Genomic DNA, 22,473 nt, shown 5'->3' with positions numbered 1-22,473 from the left:
CTTTCATACCCATTTCTACCATTAACTGGAAGGAGGTTGAAAGCACACAAAATAGCAAAAATAGGCTGTGTCCCAGAAAAATGCCAAAACTGTGTAAAAATGTTGGTTCTCTGACAAAAGTCTGCTTGTCCCTCAAAGCTGGGAAGATGGTGATTTCAGCACCACAACCCCTTTTTTGATACCATTTGCAGGGAAAAAAACAGACGCTTTCATCTGTAGCTCTTTTTTCCCATTTTTCCAAAATAAACCAAAAGTTTGCTGTATTTTTTTGGCTAATTTCTGGGTCCCCTCCAGGGGAATCCACAAACCCTGGGTACCTTTAGAATCCCCGTGATGTTGGAAGAAAAGGACGCAAATTTGGCGTGGATACATTTTGTGGTCAAAAAGTTACAGGGGCCTAAGCGCGTACTACCCCAAATAGCCCAAAAAAGGATAAGGGGGGGCTAGCAGCGAAGGGGTTAACCATCTGTGTGGCATGGAAGACTCCCTTTGTGTTAGATATTAGCTCTAATGCCCTAAAAAATCACCGGAGACATCGAAGGCACCAAGCCATTTCACGAGTTTACAGCAACACTCTCAACAAGGTTTTCAACTGGAAGCACATCTTCTACTGAAGCTCTCACAATGGTACCCGCTGCGGGCACATGACGTGAACACTCTATTGGCACTCTAGCTCTTTAAGAGAAATCTAGCGCGAGAAATTAGGCTGGCTCAGTCGCGCACATTCCGGAGACTAGTGTCTCTTGTTTTGAGCACGTGCATTGGATCCGGTATGGTAATTGGTAATCCAGCCTTGTTGCTTGCTTCCTGTTGGCTCGGGTCAGGGGAGAGAGAGCAGTGTGGTTTGGGCTTGCTTCATCACGTTCCAGAGCCAGGTTTTCATCTGAAAATACACGTAAAATAAGAAAGGAAATGTCGCTCAAGCTTTCAGATAAGGTGAGTCATGCTTTACATACAGATGACTCAGTGATGGTGTGTGCAGCAGATAAGGCAAGTGATCCAGGCGCTAGGGTCATATACAGTGTGGTGTTTCGTCTATCATCTAGACAAAGTGAGCAGTTACCTTTATAGAGTTCAGATTAGGTAGTCGGTATCGTGCATACCATGGATGGATTAATCGAGACTTTGTGTGGTATTCTCATGTTTAGAATGTGCTTGTGTAACATTCCTATCCCTTATGCGTGTTATTTGGAGTGACACTTATTTTGTAGCTCGGCGGTACGCTGCTACCCATGACATATCATTGAAAACAATTCTCACTTTTTTACAAATCTAAGTGTCTAGAAAGTGATTTAAAACGGTTTCTAGTCAGCCAAGAATGTGATTAGCTGGGTTGGAAACGGGTTTGTAACAAAACAATGTGCTGCTGCACGACCTAAAGGTGGACATTTGTCACACTACCAGTCAGTCCAGCCACCAGGTGTGAGGCACTCATTACACCTCTCCTCGAAATCCCTACAATGTCGAGAATTGTTTATTATTATTGTATTTATGTAGTGCTTACTACCCCTGATGAGGCGTTGAAGTGCTTTATGCCTGGACGCACGCTGCTCCGGAGCCCATGGTAGTGGTTGGTTGTTGTTAGTAACTTGGATTGACCTTGTTCTCTTAAGGAGACCATTCAGTGCATTTACTCTAGTGTCTTTGAGGTGGATTGCAACAGTAGGAGACAGGTGTGATCAGTAGTGACGGGCGGGAGGTATTGTGAATTGATGCCGATAGTCGGTGGGATTAGTAGATGAGATTAGGTATTGCTACGTTGCAGAGTATGACTTTCAAAGGATACGTTGCGATCTTTGAAATGAGGTGTAGGCAATTTGTAGAAATACAATAACAGAGATTAAGGCATACAAGCACATGATTTATAATGGGCTGAACTCAGAGTGAGGAGACATGCATTCAAAAGAAAATAAGGAGATGAGACAGTCGGAGCCTCGGAGCAGTAGGGTGTTCTTGTTTTAGCTTGGACACAATTGTTTTGAAGCTGAAAGACCTGCTGCACGGACCGCAAGATACTGCAGTACATAAGGTGTCTTCTCTGCTGTGGTAGGCCCAGGTCAAGATGTCTTACTGTCCAGGCTAAGTATCCCCTCACCTGCTCATGTTGCGGCCTCCGTGCACACTCTGCAGGGATTATCTCCAAGTTTCCTAAATGACTGTGCTTCCAAAGGATTTCAGGATGGTGCGTACCATCTGACATTACTTCCACACCACAGAAGTGGTCTTTCTTGCAAAGACCGGGCTTTTCTGTAGTGCCAAATTCATTGGGGTCACTTGTCCCCATGGACCTGACCAGCAATTGCATCTAATTTTTCTCTAAATGTACTTACGTAAATTGGTTTCTCAGGATCAAATGTGGAATATGACGATAACACAACTTGGGGGGGAGTGTGCAGTTCCTTCTCTTTATTGAAAGTCTGTGTATGATGTTGAACTGAACAAAGACTGCCCTGTCGCCCACACTGCTGAACGTATGTATTTTATGTACATCGAATCAAGTTTGTATGTTTTTATAGAAACCATAGCACACTGAAATCTCCTCAGCGGGGTTTGCAAACTCGAACTTGCAGGATCTGTTAGAATTCCTCCAATGTTGCATATTGCAACCTTTACTTAGAGTACCATTTGACATTTGTCAAAGTTATGAGCATGTACAGCAGAGAATAGGAACTACTAAGGGAAATACACAGCTTTGTGAGGAAAGTTTAGAGGCCATTTCTTTGCTTAAAACACGTTAGTTTAGCAATTAGTGGAGTAGTTTTTTTCTCTAAACTATCTTTTTTGTATTTATGCGAAATGTATTGCTACTTCCTCTTATACACCCCATTTCGACTGTGTGTCTTTACCAAATGATCAGCAGTGAGAAAGTTTTGATGCGTGTGACCCTCCCGATTGTTGCTACTATGTAACGGGTACCCTAGTTCACTGCAGAGTCCAGCTGGATGTCTGGTACCCAAGTAAACATGTTGTGGGAATCACTGTTAGTCTTGTTCCCCGTTGCCAGAAAGCTTTCTTACCAATAAATCTATTTTACACCCAACAAAAAAAAAAATTCATGCAGGATTTTAGGAACACCGAGTAGACTTTTGACATAGAATGCACTCTCAGGATGCAAAACTGTTTTAAAAAAAATACACCATTATTCTCTTGTAAAATAGTGCTATATTAAGCACTTGGATAGGCCCTAGAATCAGGCTACCGCTATGCCACTGCTGGGAGCTGGAGGTATATGTAGGGAGGTATTTAGACCTTTAGGCTATGCTTTTTTTGTGAAAATCAATTTCTTAGCTTTTTTTCATATATAAAAAGAACAGCCTTGTAGAGACATGTATAGTGCGTATCAGGGCACAGGTCCTATAAAAAGAAGCGGGGGGGACTGACCAAGTAGGACAGTATGCAAATTAGATCATGACATAGCACTATAAAATAAATAAAATAGTGCTATTTAAATTATTTGTGAAAATACTGGGACAGACCAACCCATCTGACAGTCTTACAGTGTCTGCACTTATATACAGGGACAGAAGAAAGGCAAAAGCATGCTTCTCTTAAGTACCTGTAAAGAGAAGGCAAGCTGTGTGCCTTTGTTTCCCTCTGTGGCATTTACATTAAGTGTGAGGTTCCAGGCGGCCCCCCAGTCTAAGCATATGCAAACAAAAGGAGGCCAGTTGGCCCCTTCGGTCCAGCTGGAGGTGAAAAAAAGGCTCCCTCGCTGCCTGCACGTTGCTGCTTGGAATGGAAAGCAGACAACGTACAGGGGCTGCTGAATCTGTCCCGGTGTCTTACACTGGTGATCCAGCGGTGAACCAGCAACAGATACTCTAATACCATATACTCACCTGGGCCCATAAACACACATACACATACAGCCTGGTACTAACCGCTGGAGTCAAAGTTTATGATTTTACCATTAGTTCAAGATTAGTCACCTCTTGTTCTTAACTAATCTTTTCACTGATCAAAAAGTTCTTTCCTCTGGTCAATGGACCATTAGTTGAACTAGTTGATGGTGAAATCACATGATTTTTTTTTTCTCTTTGCAATGAAATAACCACAGACTCTTGAAGTTTTAAGTCTTTATCTAAATTAATTTCATGTGAACCACTTTCAAAGTACAGTACAGTCTCCGTCACTCATAGGAAGAAAGATTCAATTAATCAATCAAATATATCATACTCTGCAATGACTTTGCTTAGAAAGGAGAGGATAGAGAGAAAAGTACATCTGCACATTCAATGAAAGTATAATTTCCTAGGATGGTGTGAACACCAACCCCCTGGCTAAGGAGCTGGGAAGGGTCCCCCGGGAAAGATCAGGCGACAAAGGCTTCAGGACAGAAATCAGGACAGAATAGATGACCTCTCTAACACGGATGCTTGCGCAGCACCCCTCTCTGACACTCTCTTCCTCATCGAGATTCTTCCGCGATCTTCTTCTAAATGTATTAGTTAAAGTAAATGGTTCTGCATTCGATTCTTCATCAATATCTCCGACTGCATCCCGAGCTCTGCAGCATTCAGCAAATCTCCGTCTGACTAACTAACTAAACTAACTCAATTATACTCTTCAAAAATTATGTATCATCCATTAATGTTTCAATATCGTAAAAATACTAACTCTGATTGGACAGGCAAGGGGGGATGATCATCACACCGTACTTATTGTTCATCTTAGTCTATTGTTCAAAGATCCCACCCCTTAATTTTTATTCACAAATCTTTATTCCCACCCGTATTCACATCATATTAGAAACAAGTGTATATTTTATCATTTATTTCTATTCATCCAGAGGTTTTCGATGCTTGTTCCCAGGGTATGTATCTTTTATGTCCTTGGACTGCGTTCAAGTACATCGTCACTTCTTCGGGCTCATTCCCACTAAGCATGCGCATAGTCTAGACTCGTACGAGAGGCCCAAATGCACACTATCAGGAAAGTCAGAAAGACAAATATTAATTTCAAGAATAAATGGTTTCACTGTATACCACCTATCTCTACTCTAACCCCATTTACTTATTAATGCTTTCCCTACATTAGCATTAGTAAAATAGCTTGGTTTAGTTTTCGGCAAAGCAGATGCCAAGTATGTGAGCTTTCAAGCAGCCATTTAATTCCCTCAAAGGGACAGCTCGTCATACTGCGTAGATGCAGTTGGCGCATGCACGATTACGTTAGCAGCCATTTTAAGATTCCGCTCGAGTTACTTATTAGTAAAAAAACATAAGCAAGCTTCTCTGTCTTTTATGTTCAATGTTGTGCGCATTCATTTACATAATACAAGGTTAATACAATATTAGAAGTTAAATGAGGATTGCTCCGAGCAAGTCTTTTCTACGAGTCCTTGCTCCATCAATCCACTCTCTGATTGCATTTTGAGCCATCACAAAATCACCCATCCCAACCAGATGCCAACTTTAGCAAATCTAAATTCCCTTTCCACTCTTTTCATTCTTTTCATTTTTGTCCTCATCTTTATTTTTCAAATCTTTCATTCTTTTATATAATTCTCCTTTCATCTCTTCTAGCTGTATCTCTTCATATTTTCTTTTTTGTCCCTTTCCATTTACTTCATATCTCCTTCCCTTTTTGCAACATTTGCACCATATCATTATTGTTAAGACTATTATTGTTATACCAACTAATGGAAATACTATTTGACCTATAATACCTTTCCCAAGATCAGTAAAACCAGGTCCCTATTGAAGAAACACTTTTTGTTAGTCTTTCCCGTACACTATCACCCTCCAGTGGTTTCAATTCTCCTTGAAGTTTCGTAATATTCTTAATATATCGTTCAATTTCCCTGCTTTTATCCGGTATATAAGTGCAACAATGTTGCACTTTCAATATTTTACAGACTCCGCCTTCTTTTGCTAATAATATATCAAGCGCAAGTCGATTTTGTAAAACCATAGACCTAATTGCAACCATTTCTGTGTTAATCATCAAGAAACCTCCAGCAGTATCAGTCGATAGATGATCAACTACTGTTGATAATTGACAGATTCTATGCGAGTTCAGAATGACTCCCACTGAAGGTATCAATGCACCAAATATGTCACCTATTATTTCTGAAAAACGATCTCTCTTTCTCCGTGTTAGTTCATTAGTGTTTTCATTGCTTCCAGTGACTCTTTTTATTACATGATATATCTTCGGAAATACTATTTCGAAGTAGCAACTACCGTACCACCGTGCAGGCAGCTTATAATAAGCATTATTCCCATACATGTAGTAAACGCCAGGAAATACTGGATCTGTTCCCCCTTTTAGTCCCCAACCTCCCAGAATTAGGAAGTTATGTTCACACTCACTAGAACCAATAAATACATTGTTATAGTCTGTCTTTAATATATGGAGGCAAGTTTTCCCTGTCTTTACAAAGTCTAGGGACATCGTAGCATGCGCTTTGCCAGTTGTATAAATTCCCTCTTTCTCAGCCCATTGTGGTATATGAGTTTTCTGTTCTGTAGCTTTTCTTTGAAATCCTGTCTCCTTTCTTCAACTAAATTCAAAAACACTTTATTTTCTTCACGTAATGAACATGTTAGGTTATTCTTGTGTACCTTTGCTATATCTATTGACTTCATAGTTAAGAATAATTCACCCATAAACTATGCATTTGGACTACTAAGCACTCAATTCATATTCTTTCAAATAGGAATTTCTGAAAATCCTACATCTAAGTTTGAATAATAATAATATTGAAGTTTTCCTGTTCTATAAAATAAACTTGTCAATATGCTACATGAAATACCATACGTTAATGGTAAATGATAGTATGTGACTCCCTCTGCTACTGAAGCTGGTAATTTCATACACACATAACAATCACTAATCTCCACTGTGTCTACATATTGGAACAACTTTGCGAATACATTTAAAGATGTGTCATCATCTGTTTCTGTGTGATGTAAATCTATCTCATCTGCTATTGTTAGAAATAGCCATACCATGACTACTAATAAAATGCTACATATGCAAACCCTACAGAATTTCTTTGCACAATTTCGTTTTGATCTTTCAGCAAACCTGTCATCAGTCATTTTAGTCTAAGAAGATTCCTCTTCTTTTCTTTTCTTTACTTTATGAATTGTATTTCTTTTGTTACTTCAAGGAGGCCTCACTTTCCCTTCGTCAATCTGTTCTGCATTTACTTCTTCATCTGTCTCTCCATTTAAATCTAGATTTTCAAATTCTTCTAGAATTACGTAGGTCCATTCAGGACCCTTGAATTTATTGTTCAAGATTCTTAGTCACAGACTTCGAGTGTTTTTCACAGTTGACTGCTAAGACTGACTCGTAACTTAATTCACTTGTTCAGGATTTTCACTTGTTTTCCTCAAATGATATTTTAACCTTTTGACTCCACCTGGCCAGTTATCTCCTTTTCTGACCCTTTTAACTTGCACTGCACTTTCACCTTCTTTATCTTTCTCAAGAGCTCTTTTATTCTTGTTATGTTGTGGCACAATCTGATTTTCTCCGTCTTCAGTGTCCCTCTCTATCTGTCCTTGTTCAAGTCTTGTTACTGCGGCTTCTTCTTCCTCTATCTATTCCTGTTCGGGCCTTATTTCAAATTGTTCTTTTTCTCTCCGAACTCGTTCTTCTTCACCTAACTGGTCCTGTTCAGGTTTTACCACAATTGTTTCTTATGCTACCTGAACGTGTTCTTCTATACCTGTCTGTCCCTGCTCAGGTCTTTTGATCGATCTGCTTGCCTGAGTATGTTCTTGTTTCCCTGTCTGGTCCTGCTCAGGGTCTCCAGTAGCGTTATTCACCTTTTCCTGAGCGTGTTCTTCTGCACCTATCTGGTCCTCTCTAGTTTCTTGTCTTTCTAATCTGGTTTTGCTTCTTGTTTGGATAATCACCACAGGTATGTCAACCACTGGTATCCAGTCCTCCTGACTTGTGCTCGGTTGTTCTTTGTCAGCCACTTCAGAATCTGTTACTCTAGATTCTTCGACTGCACAACCTTCAGCAGCCTCAACTGTTTGTGTCAGTTGCGGTCTCTTTTCAGCAGGGGCTGAAACCCTTATTGTGTGCCTTGCATGAATCCAATTTGGCAAACCTGCACACTTCACTGCTGTAGTAGTGACCAGTATGACATGCCATGGATCATCCCCTCTGGGTGCTAGGCACGGCTTTCTGGTATGCTTCTTTACTGCCACCCAGTCTCCGGGATTCAAATGATGCACCTGATCTGGCTGCCTGGCAACTGCGTCTTAGCCACTAGGTCAGCCAATCCTTTGCAATAGTCTAATACCAGATCATCAGATATATTCAGCAATTTATGTCCTGGTATAAATGCTTGTCTCATTGCTCTTCCCATGAGAATCTCATGGGGACTCAATCCTGTGTTTCTGTCTGGAATACTTCTGAGTTCCATCCATACAATAGGCAATGCGTCTGGCCAACTCAGTGATATGGATGCACACACCTTTGCCAGTCTTGACTTGATTTTGCCATTCAATTGCATTACCACTCCAGTAGCCTCTGGGCGGTATGCACAGTGCAGTTTTTGTTCAATTTCGAATGCTTCACAGATTATTCGAATTACTTCATTATTAAAATGAGGCCCTCTATCAGATTCCAAAGTTACTGGAAAACCAAAGCGTGGAATCAACTCTCTTAACAACAATTTTGCAACTGTTATACTGTCATTTCTCTTAGCAGGGTATGCCTCCAAACATCGTGAAAACAAACACACTATGACAAGGACGTACTTCATTCCCCTGCATGGTGGTAACCCTATAATGTTAAGCTGTAATCTTATGACTGGTCCTTCTGCCTTTCTGATTTTTTTCCCCAACTGACCACTGTTTTCCTGCATGCATTTATTTGTTGACAAACTAAGCGTCTCTGGCAAAGACTCTCTGTGACTACCCTAAACCTTGGGTTATACCAATCTTGTCTAAATAGTCTTATCATAGCGTCCCTGCCTGCATGAGTGTCCCCATGGTACATTCTTGCCATTTGAGAAAGTAAGCAGTCTGGCATGATTGGTCTGCCTTCAGGGTACACCCACACATCATCTTCTGCTCTCCTTTCACAGCCTGATTTTTTCCTCTTTTCCTTTTCACTTACTTCTACCTCATCCTGCAACTGTCTCACCTCATCCCATGTTTCGAAAGCTGAGAATAGCATAAGTTGGCAGCTGATTCCACTTGTTTCAATTTTCTTGTTTATTGTCATATTATTTCTCGCACAATCTTGTGCAATCTGGTCAGCGTATCGATTACCAGCCGCTACATAGTCATTTCCTGACTGGTGAGCAGCGCATTTGACCACTGATATTTCTTTTGGCAATTGTATTGCTTCTAACAGTTCTTTCACAAATTTTCCATTTCTAATGGGGGATCCTGAAGAAGTCAGAAACCCCCTCTGCATCCAAAGCTGGCCAAAGTCATGCACAACCTCATAACCATATTGGCTATCAGTAAATCTGGTCACTTTCCAATTTTTCCCAATTTTGCATGCTTTTATTAAAGCTATCAATTCGGCTACTTGTGCAGACTTGACTCCCGGTAAACAGGATGCTTCAATGACCCCAGATATTTTGCAAACAGCATAAGCTGCACTCAGTCCTCCTTCCTAAAGCCTTAAACAAGAGCCGTTGACAAATAGTTCATGGTCGGGCTCTTTCAGAGGCTTTTCCTGTATATCAGGGCGGGGCTTAGTGCACATTTCAGTCACATCTAAGCAATCATGATCTGCTTCATCTTTCACCTCTTCACAACGTGCATCTGGCAATAAAGTAGCAGGATTCACCATTGTGCATTAATCACTGTCATATTGTCTGCCCCCAGAATTTATCTTTCATACTTAGTCATCTGGGTAAGATGCTGCGTTCGGGTTCTTGTTAACAGTATCTCAACTGAATGTGGAACATAGACTTTTACTGGATGTCCCATCACAATTGACTCACTTTGCTCCAGACTCATACAGGTAGCAGCTACTGCTTTTAAGCAGCCAGGTAATGCTGAAGCCACAGGATCTAAGGTAGCAGAGAAATATGCGACTGGACGTCGGCTTAATCCATGTCTCTGGATTAAGACTGAAAGCGCACAACCCTCTCTCTCACAACAGAACAGTGCAAATTATTTCGTATAATCAGGCATACCTAGAGCAGGGGCCTCACATAAACAATTTCGCAACTTCACAAATGCTTCCACACTTTCATCATCCCAAACTATTGGATCTCTCACTCTTTTCCGTGTCATTGAAATCAATGGTTTTCCTAGTAAGGAAAAACCTACAATCCACTTTCTACAGTATCCCACCACTCCAAGAAACATTCTGATCTCTCTTTGTGTGTGCGGTAACTGCATTTGCTTGATTATTTTAATTCTCTCAGGGGTCACTTTCCTCACTCCCCTTTCTATCTGGTGACCCAAGTATTTAACTCCTGTCCGGCAAAATTGCAATTTTTCTGGAGACACCTTGTGTCCTCATCAGCCAAATGATTCAGTAATGGAATTGAATCAGTAACAGTCTTCTCTGGATTTCGATGCCACAAGTATGTCTAGGCACTTTTTCAAAATCTTATTGAAAATTGAAGGACTTTCTGTATACCCTTGAGAAACATGGTTCCATGCAAAGATACGATCCTCAAATTTAAAAGAAAAAGAATATTGGCTGTCTGGATGTAAAGGAATGGAGAAAAAGACTTGGCACAAATTAATTACTGTAAACCATCCAGCATTACAGGGTATCTGATACAGAATCACTGCTGGATTTGGCACTACAGGACAACAAGGCACTGCAATTTTATAAATTTTTCTCAAATCCTGTACTATCCGGTACTTTCCACTAGGCTTCTTAAGTCCTATTATAGGTGAATTACAAGAACTGCTCATTATCTCTTTTAAAATGCCCTGTTTAATCATTCGGTCAATCTCTGAAGCTACTCCTGCTTTTACTTCTGGACTCATTTTGTATTGTCGGGTGTTGGGGTAAACTGCACCTTCTTTCACAGTCACCTTTTCACTGGGTCTACATTTGCCATTAGCCCTATTTATTTTCCAGTGAAATCCCATACCATTGGGTTCACGGTTGTGTTAATCTCTTCTGGCAATTCATCTTTAGTCATTAAAGAATACATCTCATCTACTTCTGTGCCTTGTTTTGCAAGAATTATCTTTTATACAATATCTTCCTCAGGGGTTTGTAAAGCAACATCGTTCGGTGTGCAATAAATTGTGTAGTTCATTTTGCACAACAGATCTCTTCCTAATAAATTCACTGGACTAGAATCGCAGACTACAAATCTGTGCATGTCTTTAAAATGTCCAATATGCACCACCATAGGTTCTGTAATTGAGGTTCTAATCTGTTGATTCGAAACTCTGACTACTTGGATTGCTTCTCCCGAGAGGGGTAGGTTTGGGATGTCTGCTGTTCTCACAGTAGAACGGGTAGCACCAGTATCCAATAGAAAAGTGATATCATTGCCTTCCACTTTCCCCTCAATAAATGGACCTGACTGGTCTACCGGCAAAGATGCGCAAGTACGAACCCCTCTTCCTCCCCCCTCAGGCGCCGTCATTGCTCATTCTCACTTTCATAGTTATTCTGCAAAAGGTATTGTGAAATCACAGAATTTTTCTTACCACTTCCTTGAAATCCGCCGTTCACTTTACTTTGGCTTGTTCACAAAAGTTGGCATAGGGGCAGGTGGCACCTGACACTGCTGATTAACTAACTGCTGTGGCTGATTCATAAGCACCTCATTCTGCATCTGTCGATTTAAATTTTGGTTTGGCCCATTATTATTCTGAATATTCTTACTCGTTTTTCCAATGTCCAAGCTTTCCGCACCTATGACAAGGAAACTTCTTCTTTGCATCCTCTCTACTCATTCGTCCTCTTGATTTACCATCACTCGCCACATTATCATTCTGATTCTGTTCTTTCATATGCCCATCAGTCTGACTATTTAATGTAAGTTCTGTTGTTCTGCCAATTTCACTTGTGCCCACATCATTTTCTCTTTTAGCTTTTTAGGTCGAGGACCGTCCGGTCTGCCGAAGGCAGAACCGGAAGTCGGAGATTTAATGTTTCTGAGTGTGGCTCTTTATCCCGCCTCTCTTTTTGCCTCTCTTCCATTGGCTGGCTTCCTAAACGGAGGCCAGCCATTGGAGGAGAGAGCCGTCCCTCCAAATAGGCTCCGTGTTTTTCAGATTCGGGGGCGTGTTCCGTGCTGTTCTTTCCACTTTTTAGCCACGCCCTTTTAGAACAGCAGGAACACGCCCCCGAATCCGAAAAAGTTTCGAAGCTTCCATCCGCCATTTTTTCGCTATCGTCTGGCCGTGAGGATCTTCTTGGCTGACCCAACGGGGAGTACGGCGATGCCTGGCGAGGTCCAGCGGAAGGAGCTGCACATCGCAATCCGACCCCGATTGGATAAAGGAGGCGCAGCCTACGTAGGCATCTGCCTGCGCCACGACCAGAGGAGCCCACCGGACCGCTCCTAGCAGCGGAGAACGTGACTCACTGCCTGGTTTCAACATCTTGTGCGGTGAGTGTATCGGGTGCGTATCCTTTGCGGCGCGTTCCCTCACCCCCCTTCCCACCTATCCAGCACGGCGTAGCCTCGGCCAGCACCGCCGGAGCTGCATCACCAGAGCTTGCTTTCATCGGCGGCCCCGCGGGGACAGGGTCCGTGGGTGGGGTCGATCGGACGTTTACTGGAGTGCTGGTGGGAGAGGTGAGATTCTCGCGCAGCATGGACCGTGCCTGATTGCCCCCGCCAACGCCGGCCTCCTCCTGTCTTGCTATAGACACTACGACCCTGCATATTCCAGCATAGATCGGCGCTCATTTTCCTAGCGCTACCGGAGGACTGCCCCAGAGTAAGCCCAACTGGCAGGACGCACACAGCGGCGCATTCGCTCTGAAAATGTTGGAGTACCCTATCCTTCTCCGTCTGTACTAATCTTGGGGCGATCTCCAACCTAGGCAGTTGCAGATCAGCTGCTGTAGAAAAACCTGTAGAGCCGGTTTCTTTACTCCTTCAGATATGCCAAGAATGTCTCACTGATTCTTCTTTTCCATCCCTACCTCTTTACTCGGGGGGGGGGGGGAGGGGGGAGTCGGAGGGGGGGGGGGCAGTGCGAGGTGATGAGCCACAAGCCGCCTAGAGAATGGAGGCTGGGAGCCGCGGGTCAGATTACGTACATTGCAAGGGTCCAATTTCAAAACGTTCTGGACAATTTTGCCGCGACATTTGCGCCTCTGACCAGGGCTAAAGTGACGTATTCCACATCTCTGTAAATGCAACTTTCGGGTCGAAGCCCAAACCGATAAAAGAAATTACGGCGTCAGTGGCAAAACCTCCGCTAAGAGCCCCAGTGCACTCCTGACCTGGAGATGGGTGCACACTGGGAGGCAGGTTCCTTCTACCAGGGCAAACCCTAACTTTGTGCTTCATCCAAGTAATTCTCACTGAGTACTTGTTAAGAATGATGTCAGCTCCAAAGGTGGACAGCGCTATCACTGGCTCTCTGTGCAACTAGTATAGTTAACTGGACTTAGTGGGAAGGAATCAATCAGTTACAGAGAACTCTGTGGTGCTCTCACACCGTGTGTTTTCTTTGCATTGTGGGAATTGTAGTTTTGCTTTCCTTCTGCAGCGCTCGAAGTGCCAGAAAGAAATAAAGGACTGAATGAGATATTCCCACCAACACAAGAGAACTGGAGCTCTCCGACTGTATAAACAAGCATTTGCAATGCAATCTGTCTCGCATTTCAGCTACTTTGAGCTATGGCTCCCTCAGTGCTCCTGTGTCCAGCTGCTGCTCTGGTCTCCTCCCCCTGTTCTCTCCGGCTGGCGCTGTTCGCTCTCCTCCCCCTGGCGCTCGCTCCCTCTCCTCGGGCTAAAGATGGTGGTGTTCATGGCGGGCCGAAGCTACCCCGTGACGTGACGCGCAGCTCTGACGGATGGGCCTGCTCCGGGAGAATCTGCGGCCTGCCGCTTGGGTGATTTGTCCCCTCGCCCTCTCTCGCCTCAGCGCTGCTGCATACTCTCGGCCTCTCCCTTCTCCTGGGCTCTCCCCCCCCACCCTACGCTCCTGTCTGGGTTAAGTGAGACCCTCGAGGGTCCCGGCGTCAATTTATTTTGGAGGATGCCCAGGTGAGTCAGCAACTAAATTCCTGATCTTTAGCAGCAACAATTTAGTTTGTGTTGAGAGCTCCGTAACGGAGCCAATAATAATTATTTAAATAATGCTGTATTATAAATCGTAGCCGTCTTTCATTGAATTGTGTGTGTGTGGGGGTGGCTCTGTGTGTGTGTGGGGGTGGCTCTGTGTGTGTGTGTGGGGGTGGCTGTGTGTGTGTGGGGGTGGCTCTGTGTGTGTGTGGGTGGCTCTGTGTGTGTGGGGGAGGCTCAATGTGTGTGTGGGAGGCTCAATGTGTGTGTGGGTGGCTCTGTGTGGGTGTCTCTGTGTGTGTTGGTGGCTCTGTGTGGCTCAGTATGTGTAAGTCTGTGTATGTCTGTGTGGTTCTATGTGTGTAGCTGTGCGTGTGTGTGGCTCAGTGTATGTGTAGCTCAAAAAGTGCATAGGTGCCTCCTGTGTGTGTATAGATGGCTCAGTATCTTTATGTGGCTAGCTCGGTATGTGTGTTAAGTGACTATGTCTCTGGCTAGCTCTGTATGTGTAAGTCAGTGGCTCTGTATGTGGATGTCTGTAGCTCTGAATATTTGTGTGGATAGCTCTCTATCTGTGTCTGGCTGACTCTTTAGGTGTGGCTCTGTATGTATGTCTGGGGGATACACTTTGTATGTGTGTGGCTCTGTGTGGGTGGTTCTGTATGTGTGTGGGGTTGGCTCTCTCACTACATCACTCTCTCTCCCTAACTCTCTCTCTCACTACCTCACTATCTCTCACTACCTCACTATCTCTCACTACCTCACTATCTCTCACTATACTACACTCTCTCTCACTAACTCTCTACCTCACTCTCTAACTCACTACTCAACTCTCTCTTTCTCACAGCAACACAATATCACTACCACAGTAACTATCTCTCACTCTAACACACTACTTAAAAACTTGACTCTCTCTATCTCACTACCTCACTCTCTTTCACTACATCACTATCTATTTCTATCTCACTCTCACTACCTCACTATATCACAACACACTCTCTCAAAACGTCACTACATCACTCTCTCACTACCTCGCAAATTCACTCTCTCTTTCTAACTCACTAATTCACTCTCTCTATCTCACTACCTCACTCTTTCTCTATCTCACAACATCACTCACTGTTTCTATCTCACTACGTCAGAAAATACCTCACTCACTAACTCACTCTTTCACTACCTCACTCTCAATCTACCTCACTCTCTCTCACTACCTCACTCTATTTCAATACCTCACTCTCTCTCTCTATCTCACTACCTCACTCTCTCTCTGCTAATGCAATAGGTATCATATATGCAAAAAAAAAAACTAATGCCAATAGAAATGACAATGCCATTTATTTAGGGATACAAAAATGATAAAAAAATAATGAGCAATACCAATAGCTCTACCTAGAATATTGCCGTGTCAAGAATTCCTGTCATACGAGGGGAGGAAAACGGTAACCAGCGAAAATGGACTACATCTCCCAGGATGCTTAGCGGTTGAGAGGTTATGTAAACAGGAGAGCTGTTACATAACTCAAGGGAAACACGCCCTTATGTAAACAGGAGAGCTGTTACATAACTCAAGGGAAACACGCCCTTATGTAAACAGGAGAGCTGTTACATAACTCAAGGGAAACACGCCCTTATGTAAACAGGAGAGCTGTTACATAACTCAAGGAAAACACGCCCTATAAAGGGAGGAACCGGGAGGTACAAGGCTGTCGGATATTGTGTTTACACCGACGTACCTGCTTCGTGAAGAGCAGTGTTCCGGAGTGGTGCTCCAGTAAGGCAAGAACGGAGGTAGGTCGAGTCGTTACTCCCTGGGCCGTGTCTTGCCCCATCGTCACCTGTGAAGGACCCGGAAGCTCTACCGGTCAACCATTGAGCTTCGCTTTTTGACTCGGCTGAGTCCAAGCGCAGTGGCGCTTTTGCTGGTTGGAGTCGTAACTCCCAGCCCGACCAGAGACACAGGGACTGCCAGCTGTAACGCACACCAGGAGGTGTTTGCCACGTTACAGACTCGGAAGTCCACAGGATCGATCGAGCGGCTGCTCTCGGTTCAGTCTTCTTGCTTGTGATTGGGGTATCGGTGACGCATCACCAGGAGGTGACTCCGCGTCCCGGTGCAGTCTGAGGAAGAGGTTGAGCGGCTGCTCCCTTCAGGTAGAGACCCCGGCTGGGTGTTTCCCTGACTCCTCGATTCTCCCCAACACTCTTCGTGCCCCTCACAGCCTACCGATTGGCATTGTCGGCCATTTCATTTCTGCCCTCTGTTGGCATACGCCGGGATCGGCGTATATGCAGAGGACGGTTAGGACCATCCGTGATGTGGGCTGGTAACGTACTTAGCCTGGAGGATTCCAGTGACTATAACTTTTGTTTGTTCTTTGTATTTTATTTGCCTTCATTAAAAGAACTAACCCTTCACAAGTGGTTGCGTCCTCATTGTCGTGTCTGTTAAACGATCCTGAGACGTTCAGGGCGTTACATGCCGAGACCATTGCATTGTAAATGCTTGTTATGCTTTGCCTCAGTATCGTCCCCACAATACTTCGCGTATTTTAGAATATCATCTATGGGCTTTCCCTGCCAACACAACATATGCTGTTGAATCATCTGACTAATTTCTGGTTTTAAACCATACACAAACCGATACACAAACTTACCAATATCCTTATCTCCAATGTTCTCAAAAACACTGTACTGCTTAAACGCCTGCAACAGTCGTTCATAAAACGCATGAACAGATTCATTTGGCTCTTGGGTCGTTCTATCTATCTTTACCCAATCCGTCTTTTTAGGAGGAATCTTTCCTTTCAAGAAAGTAATTACTTGGTGATATTTCTTCATCACATCATCTAAGGGTGCTCCTGTTTTTGAGTCTCTTGGATACTCATCACTTTGCCAATCAACTGTGAACTTGCATTCTGTCCATAAATCAGCAGGTACCACTATGTCAAACAGACCATCCAAGTCTTTCAACAAAACCTTCGAAACTTTCACAAACCTTTCAACCTGTTTGTACCATTCAAGAGGTTCCTCTCTTAGTTTAGGGAAATTGTTTGTAAATGACAAAATATCTTGTCGACTCCATGGAACATGAACTTATCCATCACCAGGTACCTCTCTCATATGGCACAATCTCTCTACTTTCCCTGACTCTTTTAACATATATGCAGTAGACACCTCTTTTGCCTGTGCTTCCTCCTTCTTCTTTGTCCACCGTGTCCTCCACTTGTCAATGTCTCCCTATTTTTGCATAATATTCATCAACTCCTTTACTTGTAACTTCTTACCAGACACATTCATATTTTCTAAATCTTTGTCAGTAAACTCCACTAGATATGGTTTCTGTAGCACTTTTGATCTCCCTATGTCTCTTTCTATCTCAGAGGCAAGTTCTGTCAATTTCTCATGAAACAATCTTGCATTCCAAGTTTTACTCCTACATATAAACAACAACTCTTCTTCATTGTAAGTGTTTAATCTATCTATTCCCACATTTCCAGCTATCATTTCTTCCAATTCTACCTTCAGTTTGTAAATATCTAAAATCTTGGGGGGTGAGCTTTGTTTTTCTATTCCCTGTGCCCATCTCTCCCGATCTTCTGGAGTTACCGCTGTTGCACTTCTGACTCCTGAGGATGTTACTGATCTTCCTTCTTTTGAACTACCGTGTGTAACTCTTTCGGGGTTTCATTCACAGATTCCCTTATTGGCAGATCCATTAATGAAATTACAGAATCGCACTCACTGGCTTGGTCATCAGTTATTACAATTTCTTTTCTAGGATTATTCAAAGGTGTTGTTACAGCTTGTGGTTTTGGACAATTTACCTTGTCTCCATACAATGGGACAAAGGGACCTATAGTTACGGGTATTGTCAATGCTTCAGGGTTTAAATTTAGTTGCCTTATTTTCTGTATTAATTCCTCTCTGTTTTTATTCCACGCTTCCTTTTCTTTATCATGAAGTACCCTATTAACTGATGGATCATGTAAAATCTGTGGAATCAAGGGTGTTCCCAGGACTGGTGCACTCTGGGTGACTCTACTGTGTCTTTCTTGATACGGTGGAGGGTTTTTAGTTAAAATGTCCTCCATAAATTCATTATCTGATTCACCATAACCTGTCACTTTCATGTGTTTTGTTTTTTCCTTACACTTGCCCCATGACTGTTCCTCAGCCATTAATACTGGATATAAACCTTCCGATACCATTGCTCTTCTCCATTGCTTCATCTGACCCTCACGTAACTTGTGCAGATACCTAGGAAAATGACCCATGTATCTTCCACTCCTATTTTTAGGTCTCGCGCCTAGTGTTGCAGTGCGTAGCACTGCTCGCGCAGCGCGAGACCTCATGTAGGGGATTCTGAAAGCTGACCACCCGCTCGTGCATGTGGTTTTGCTTTCGCCGGCTGCAATTGGCCTTAAAAAAAAAAAAATACAGCACGCAATTGGGCAAAGGCGACGCATGTCCCGCCTTTGCTCCGCCCTTTCCCATCGGTGTCTATTACGCGCAGCAGGAGCGGCACAGACAACAGGCTCCCTCGGCCCCGCTCCTCTGTGGTGCGTGCGCACCACTGGTTTGTAGCCGAGTGCGACGGTCCTATAGGTCCGGGAAGACGAATCTAGCTGTAATCATCAAAAGCACAAAGCCCTGCGCGGGCTCGAAGCATTGTGCTGGCTAGTGATCTCTGCCTGCGTCGATACTGTGCTCTAAAACACATTAATCTTTAAAAATTATTTATTCTGTTAACTTGCCTCCTTCGTTTCTATACCCCCTCCCCGATAACACTGAACGCACTCAATGCCAACTTTCTTAACCCATGAGCTCAGTGGCACCACTTTTACAGGTGTCTATAAAATCCCACCTTCCTGCAAACAATATATTGTGTGCGGTCTGCGAAACGTGTGCCGCCCTTGAGCTAAAATGCCCCTTGTGCTGCCTTGGTCAAGCATCATCTTTCTCGAGACTCCCCGGATTAGGGCGTGTGTGGAATGAAACCCAGGGCCACCATGAAACTGCCCATTCTACTTCAGTAGCTGCAGTGCCACGTGCCCGCTGCCGCTGCGTGCGCCCCGCGCGCACGGGCTGATGGCTCAGGGAGGCCTGCCTGTGGGCGTGGGCTGGCAGCTGTCTCAGGTTGCCCATCCATGTGCTGCTTGGCTGTACAGACCAAGGTGTCTCCATGGGAACACGTGGGGCCTGGGAGCACTGAGAGGGGAGAGTAACAGGGAGGAGGGGGAGAGCAGGGCGGCACAGGTGAGAGAGCCAAATACTGGCAGAGTTTCAGCTCACTGTAAATGTCGCACAGTTCTCATGCGAGCTCATTGCAGGGTCCAAACCTAGCCCTACAGTTATTTTTTTTTTATTTAAAAGATCACCAGCCGCCCTCAATATTTACTATTTCAAAGCAAACTATAACTTGTACCAAGAATTTGATTGACTGAGGTGGAGAGCTCAGGTGCCTTACAGGTGAAAAGACCTCTTCAAAAGAAAGGGGGTTTACCCGTTTAACCCTCTGGCACCTGGGTAAATGAACAACATTTGCAAAAGAATAATAATGCCTTGGGAGGAATCTCAATATATTTAAATGAAGAGATAGTTTAGTTATCTCTTCCCAAAATACCTTATTTTTATAGAAAAATCCTATATATTTTAAATCAATCCAGAATCAAAGGTAACCCAGCAACAAAAAATATATACAGACTAGTGTGTATCCAAAAATATTTTTTATATATATATATTTGTAATACGTTTCTCTTCACGTTCTTTTTATACATATATACATTTTTATACCTCTACATTACAATATGCAATTTTCTCTTTGCCCTACTAATCAATAAGGATGCCTACAATAATTTTTTACACTAGCATTCCTTGAATGAAAATCACTCCTTTAAAGAAACCCAACGATTTGTTTCTTCCAACATATACTTATTGAGTATTCTTTGTCTGTTTAGTCACAGTTCAACTTCATATGAGTGTCTCCAAATTAAATGTCGACGCGTTTCAGCCTTCGTAATTTCAGGCCTCTTCAGGACTAGGGCAGTCAATTATGCATTTTCTGAATTCAACTCAGTACGAGACGGCAAACACGTAACAGCACCTGGTCTAGGGAATATATCTTCAGTCACATCTCTTTAAAGCTTCTTCCTGCGTTATATTTGCACCGCTCTAAACCACTTTTTTTAATCGTCTCTTGGAACCGGCCACTATTGTCCAACACCGTCACGACGTGCTTATGTTGTAGCTGTATTCCGTCCTGGTGTTCTTCTCTTTTAAATCCGAGTATTCTACTGTTTCGCACTGCTCGCCACGTGGGGCCTGGGAGCACTGAGAGGGGAGAGTAACAGGGAGGAGGGGGAGAGCAGGGCGGCACAGGTGAGAGAGCCAAATACTGGCAGAGTTTCAGCTCACTGTAAATGTCGCACAGTTCTCATGCGAGCTCATTTCAGGGTCCAAACCTAGCCCTACAGTTATTTTTTTTTTATTTAAAAGATCACCAGCCGCCCTCAATATTTACTATTTCAAAGCAAACTATAACTTGTACCAAGAACTTGATTGACTGAGGCGGAGAGCTCAGGTGCCTTACAGGTGAAAAGAAACACAGAAGCCCAACTCAGGGTACATCGACCCCAAAATGATGACAGGCCGAGTGGTCCAACTGAGCCTCACATCTGTGACCTGTGCAGTGGACGCAGTAGTTTGTTGCACTATCTTTGTTTATTAACGCTAAATAAGATTTAATCACTAGCCCCCGAGTTACAACCTCGCCTGTCCATCAACAAGCAACGCACTGGGCAACGCCTCAATGGAACATGCTCCTGAGCTTTGCAGCAACGCACACTCCAGGCAAAGTATCTATTTCAAGCACTAAGAGGCGATGTCACACTAGTGGCAGACGAGTGTTACGCTAACACACAGGCAACATAGCACCTCTCAAAAAGAACATATGTCACAATCTGTCACTTTGGAATGTGGGCCACCGCACGCGAAAGGGCCTACTAGAACGTTCTGCTGCACTGCATTGCGTTTGGCTAATATTTTCGAGGGGCAACCGGAAGTCGCTTCCTTCTCAGCAGACTGGGGAGTCCCACAAATAAGCTATTGCTGGACTGGAGCAGGGGGTTGGAGGGTGGGCTGATAAGATGGCTCGGCGGTGTAGAGAGGTTGCCCGGGTGCCACCAAGGCCTTCCGCTTGCCACACTCAGCCCTGCTCGGTGTAAAACCGCAAGAGCAGCAAGCCAACGGTGGGACAAGCAGAGGGTGGAAAGCGGGGGAGTGGGGCGGCCTGTCCTCTCCCTCACCCTTCCTCCTCCCTGCAGCCTGCATCACTGCGCACGGGCCAGAGTGAATGTACACAGAGGCACCAGGTGGGAGAGACCCTGCTGCACGTCTCAGCAGAGCCCTCCTCGCTGTTAGTCGGTCCTATGACAGATGAAGGGTTAGAAATGTGCTGGGCTTTGCGCAGGAGGTAGTCTAGTGATTTACTCTTACAAGGACGCGACTGCTGCAACCACACAGTTTATCACTCCCTTCAGCGGCCTAGTTCAGAGGGTGTGCCCACCACACACTGCTAGTAATAATGCATGATTGGTACCTGGATGGGGAGGGAGTGGTGGCAAGCAGGCGTGTCGGACAGGATATTGTTCAGGAACCCAGCTATATTGTCTGAGACTGAGAGGTTGGACGCACGTCTTCATTTAATCACCGGGGATCAAATTGCGCTTGATGTCACTTCTGGTACACCTGGCATTTTAATGAATTGAACTCAGTGCACACACACAGAGGAAAGGGATGTAATCTCCCCAGCTCCTTTTACTGTTCAGGGCTCACAAGTGGTTAGCGAACAATGTACAGCGAATAAATGTAATCAATGTACGGTGAATGTGACATTGTGTAACTAACGTAACTGTTGCTCACATAAAGCGCTGTATAAAACTGCTAAACATCGATGCACGCACTCTCCATTACATGGGCCTTAGAGAACGTTAAACAAAATAATACCCAACAATATTCTAGGGGACGAAGCTGCCATGTGTGGCGCTCTCTCAGCGTATGCTAGGAACTGGCGTGGAAAGGACTGGCACGTGGGCAGTGTCTGGGGAATGGGTCACATACAATAGGACTGGTGTACGTATTTCTTGCAGAGAAAGTGGTATTTCAGCATGAACGTGGGAAACGGATTATAAATACCACAAGAATACAATGCAACACATCGTGCGTTAACTCGGCGTGTACAATGTGCAGGGCATGGTGCAGGTAAAATGAGTGGGCATTGGTGCAGGTGGAATATTTGTGTGATGGTACCATATACAGTGTGT

At 44.0% G+C, this 22,473-nt stretch overlaps 1 protein-coding gene across 2 annotated transcripts in view; it reads left to right on the top strand.

Annotated features, from left to right (window-relative positions):
• Positions 1-777: 777 nt before the first annotated feature.
• LOC146861680 (uncharacterized) overlaps positions 778-22,473 on the top strand; it is a 262,005-nt gene continuing 240,309 nt past the window's right edge. The window contains exon 1 of one of the 2 annotated variants that reach the window (XM_085646043.1): positions 778-936. In XM_085646043.1, the coding sequence (XP_085502169.1) occupies positions 913-936 (24 nt within the window). In that variant the 5' untranslated portion in view covers positions 778-912. The remainder of the gene's footprint in view (positions 937-22,473) is intronic. The other variant, XM_085646044.1, reaches the window with a different exon arrangement.

This window comes from Triturus cristatus, chromosome 3_1 (genome assembly GCF_964204655.1).
Source record: "Triturus cristatus chromosome 3_1, aTriCri1.1, whole genome shotgun sequence".
In the NCBI taxonomy this organism is placed as follows: domain Eukaryota; kingdom Metazoa; phylum Chordata; class Amphibia; order Caudata; family Salamandridae; genus Triturus; species Triturus cristatus.
The sequence above is the reverse complement of the archived record's forward strand: the minus strand, read 5'-3'. Positions and strand labels throughout refer to the sequence as shown.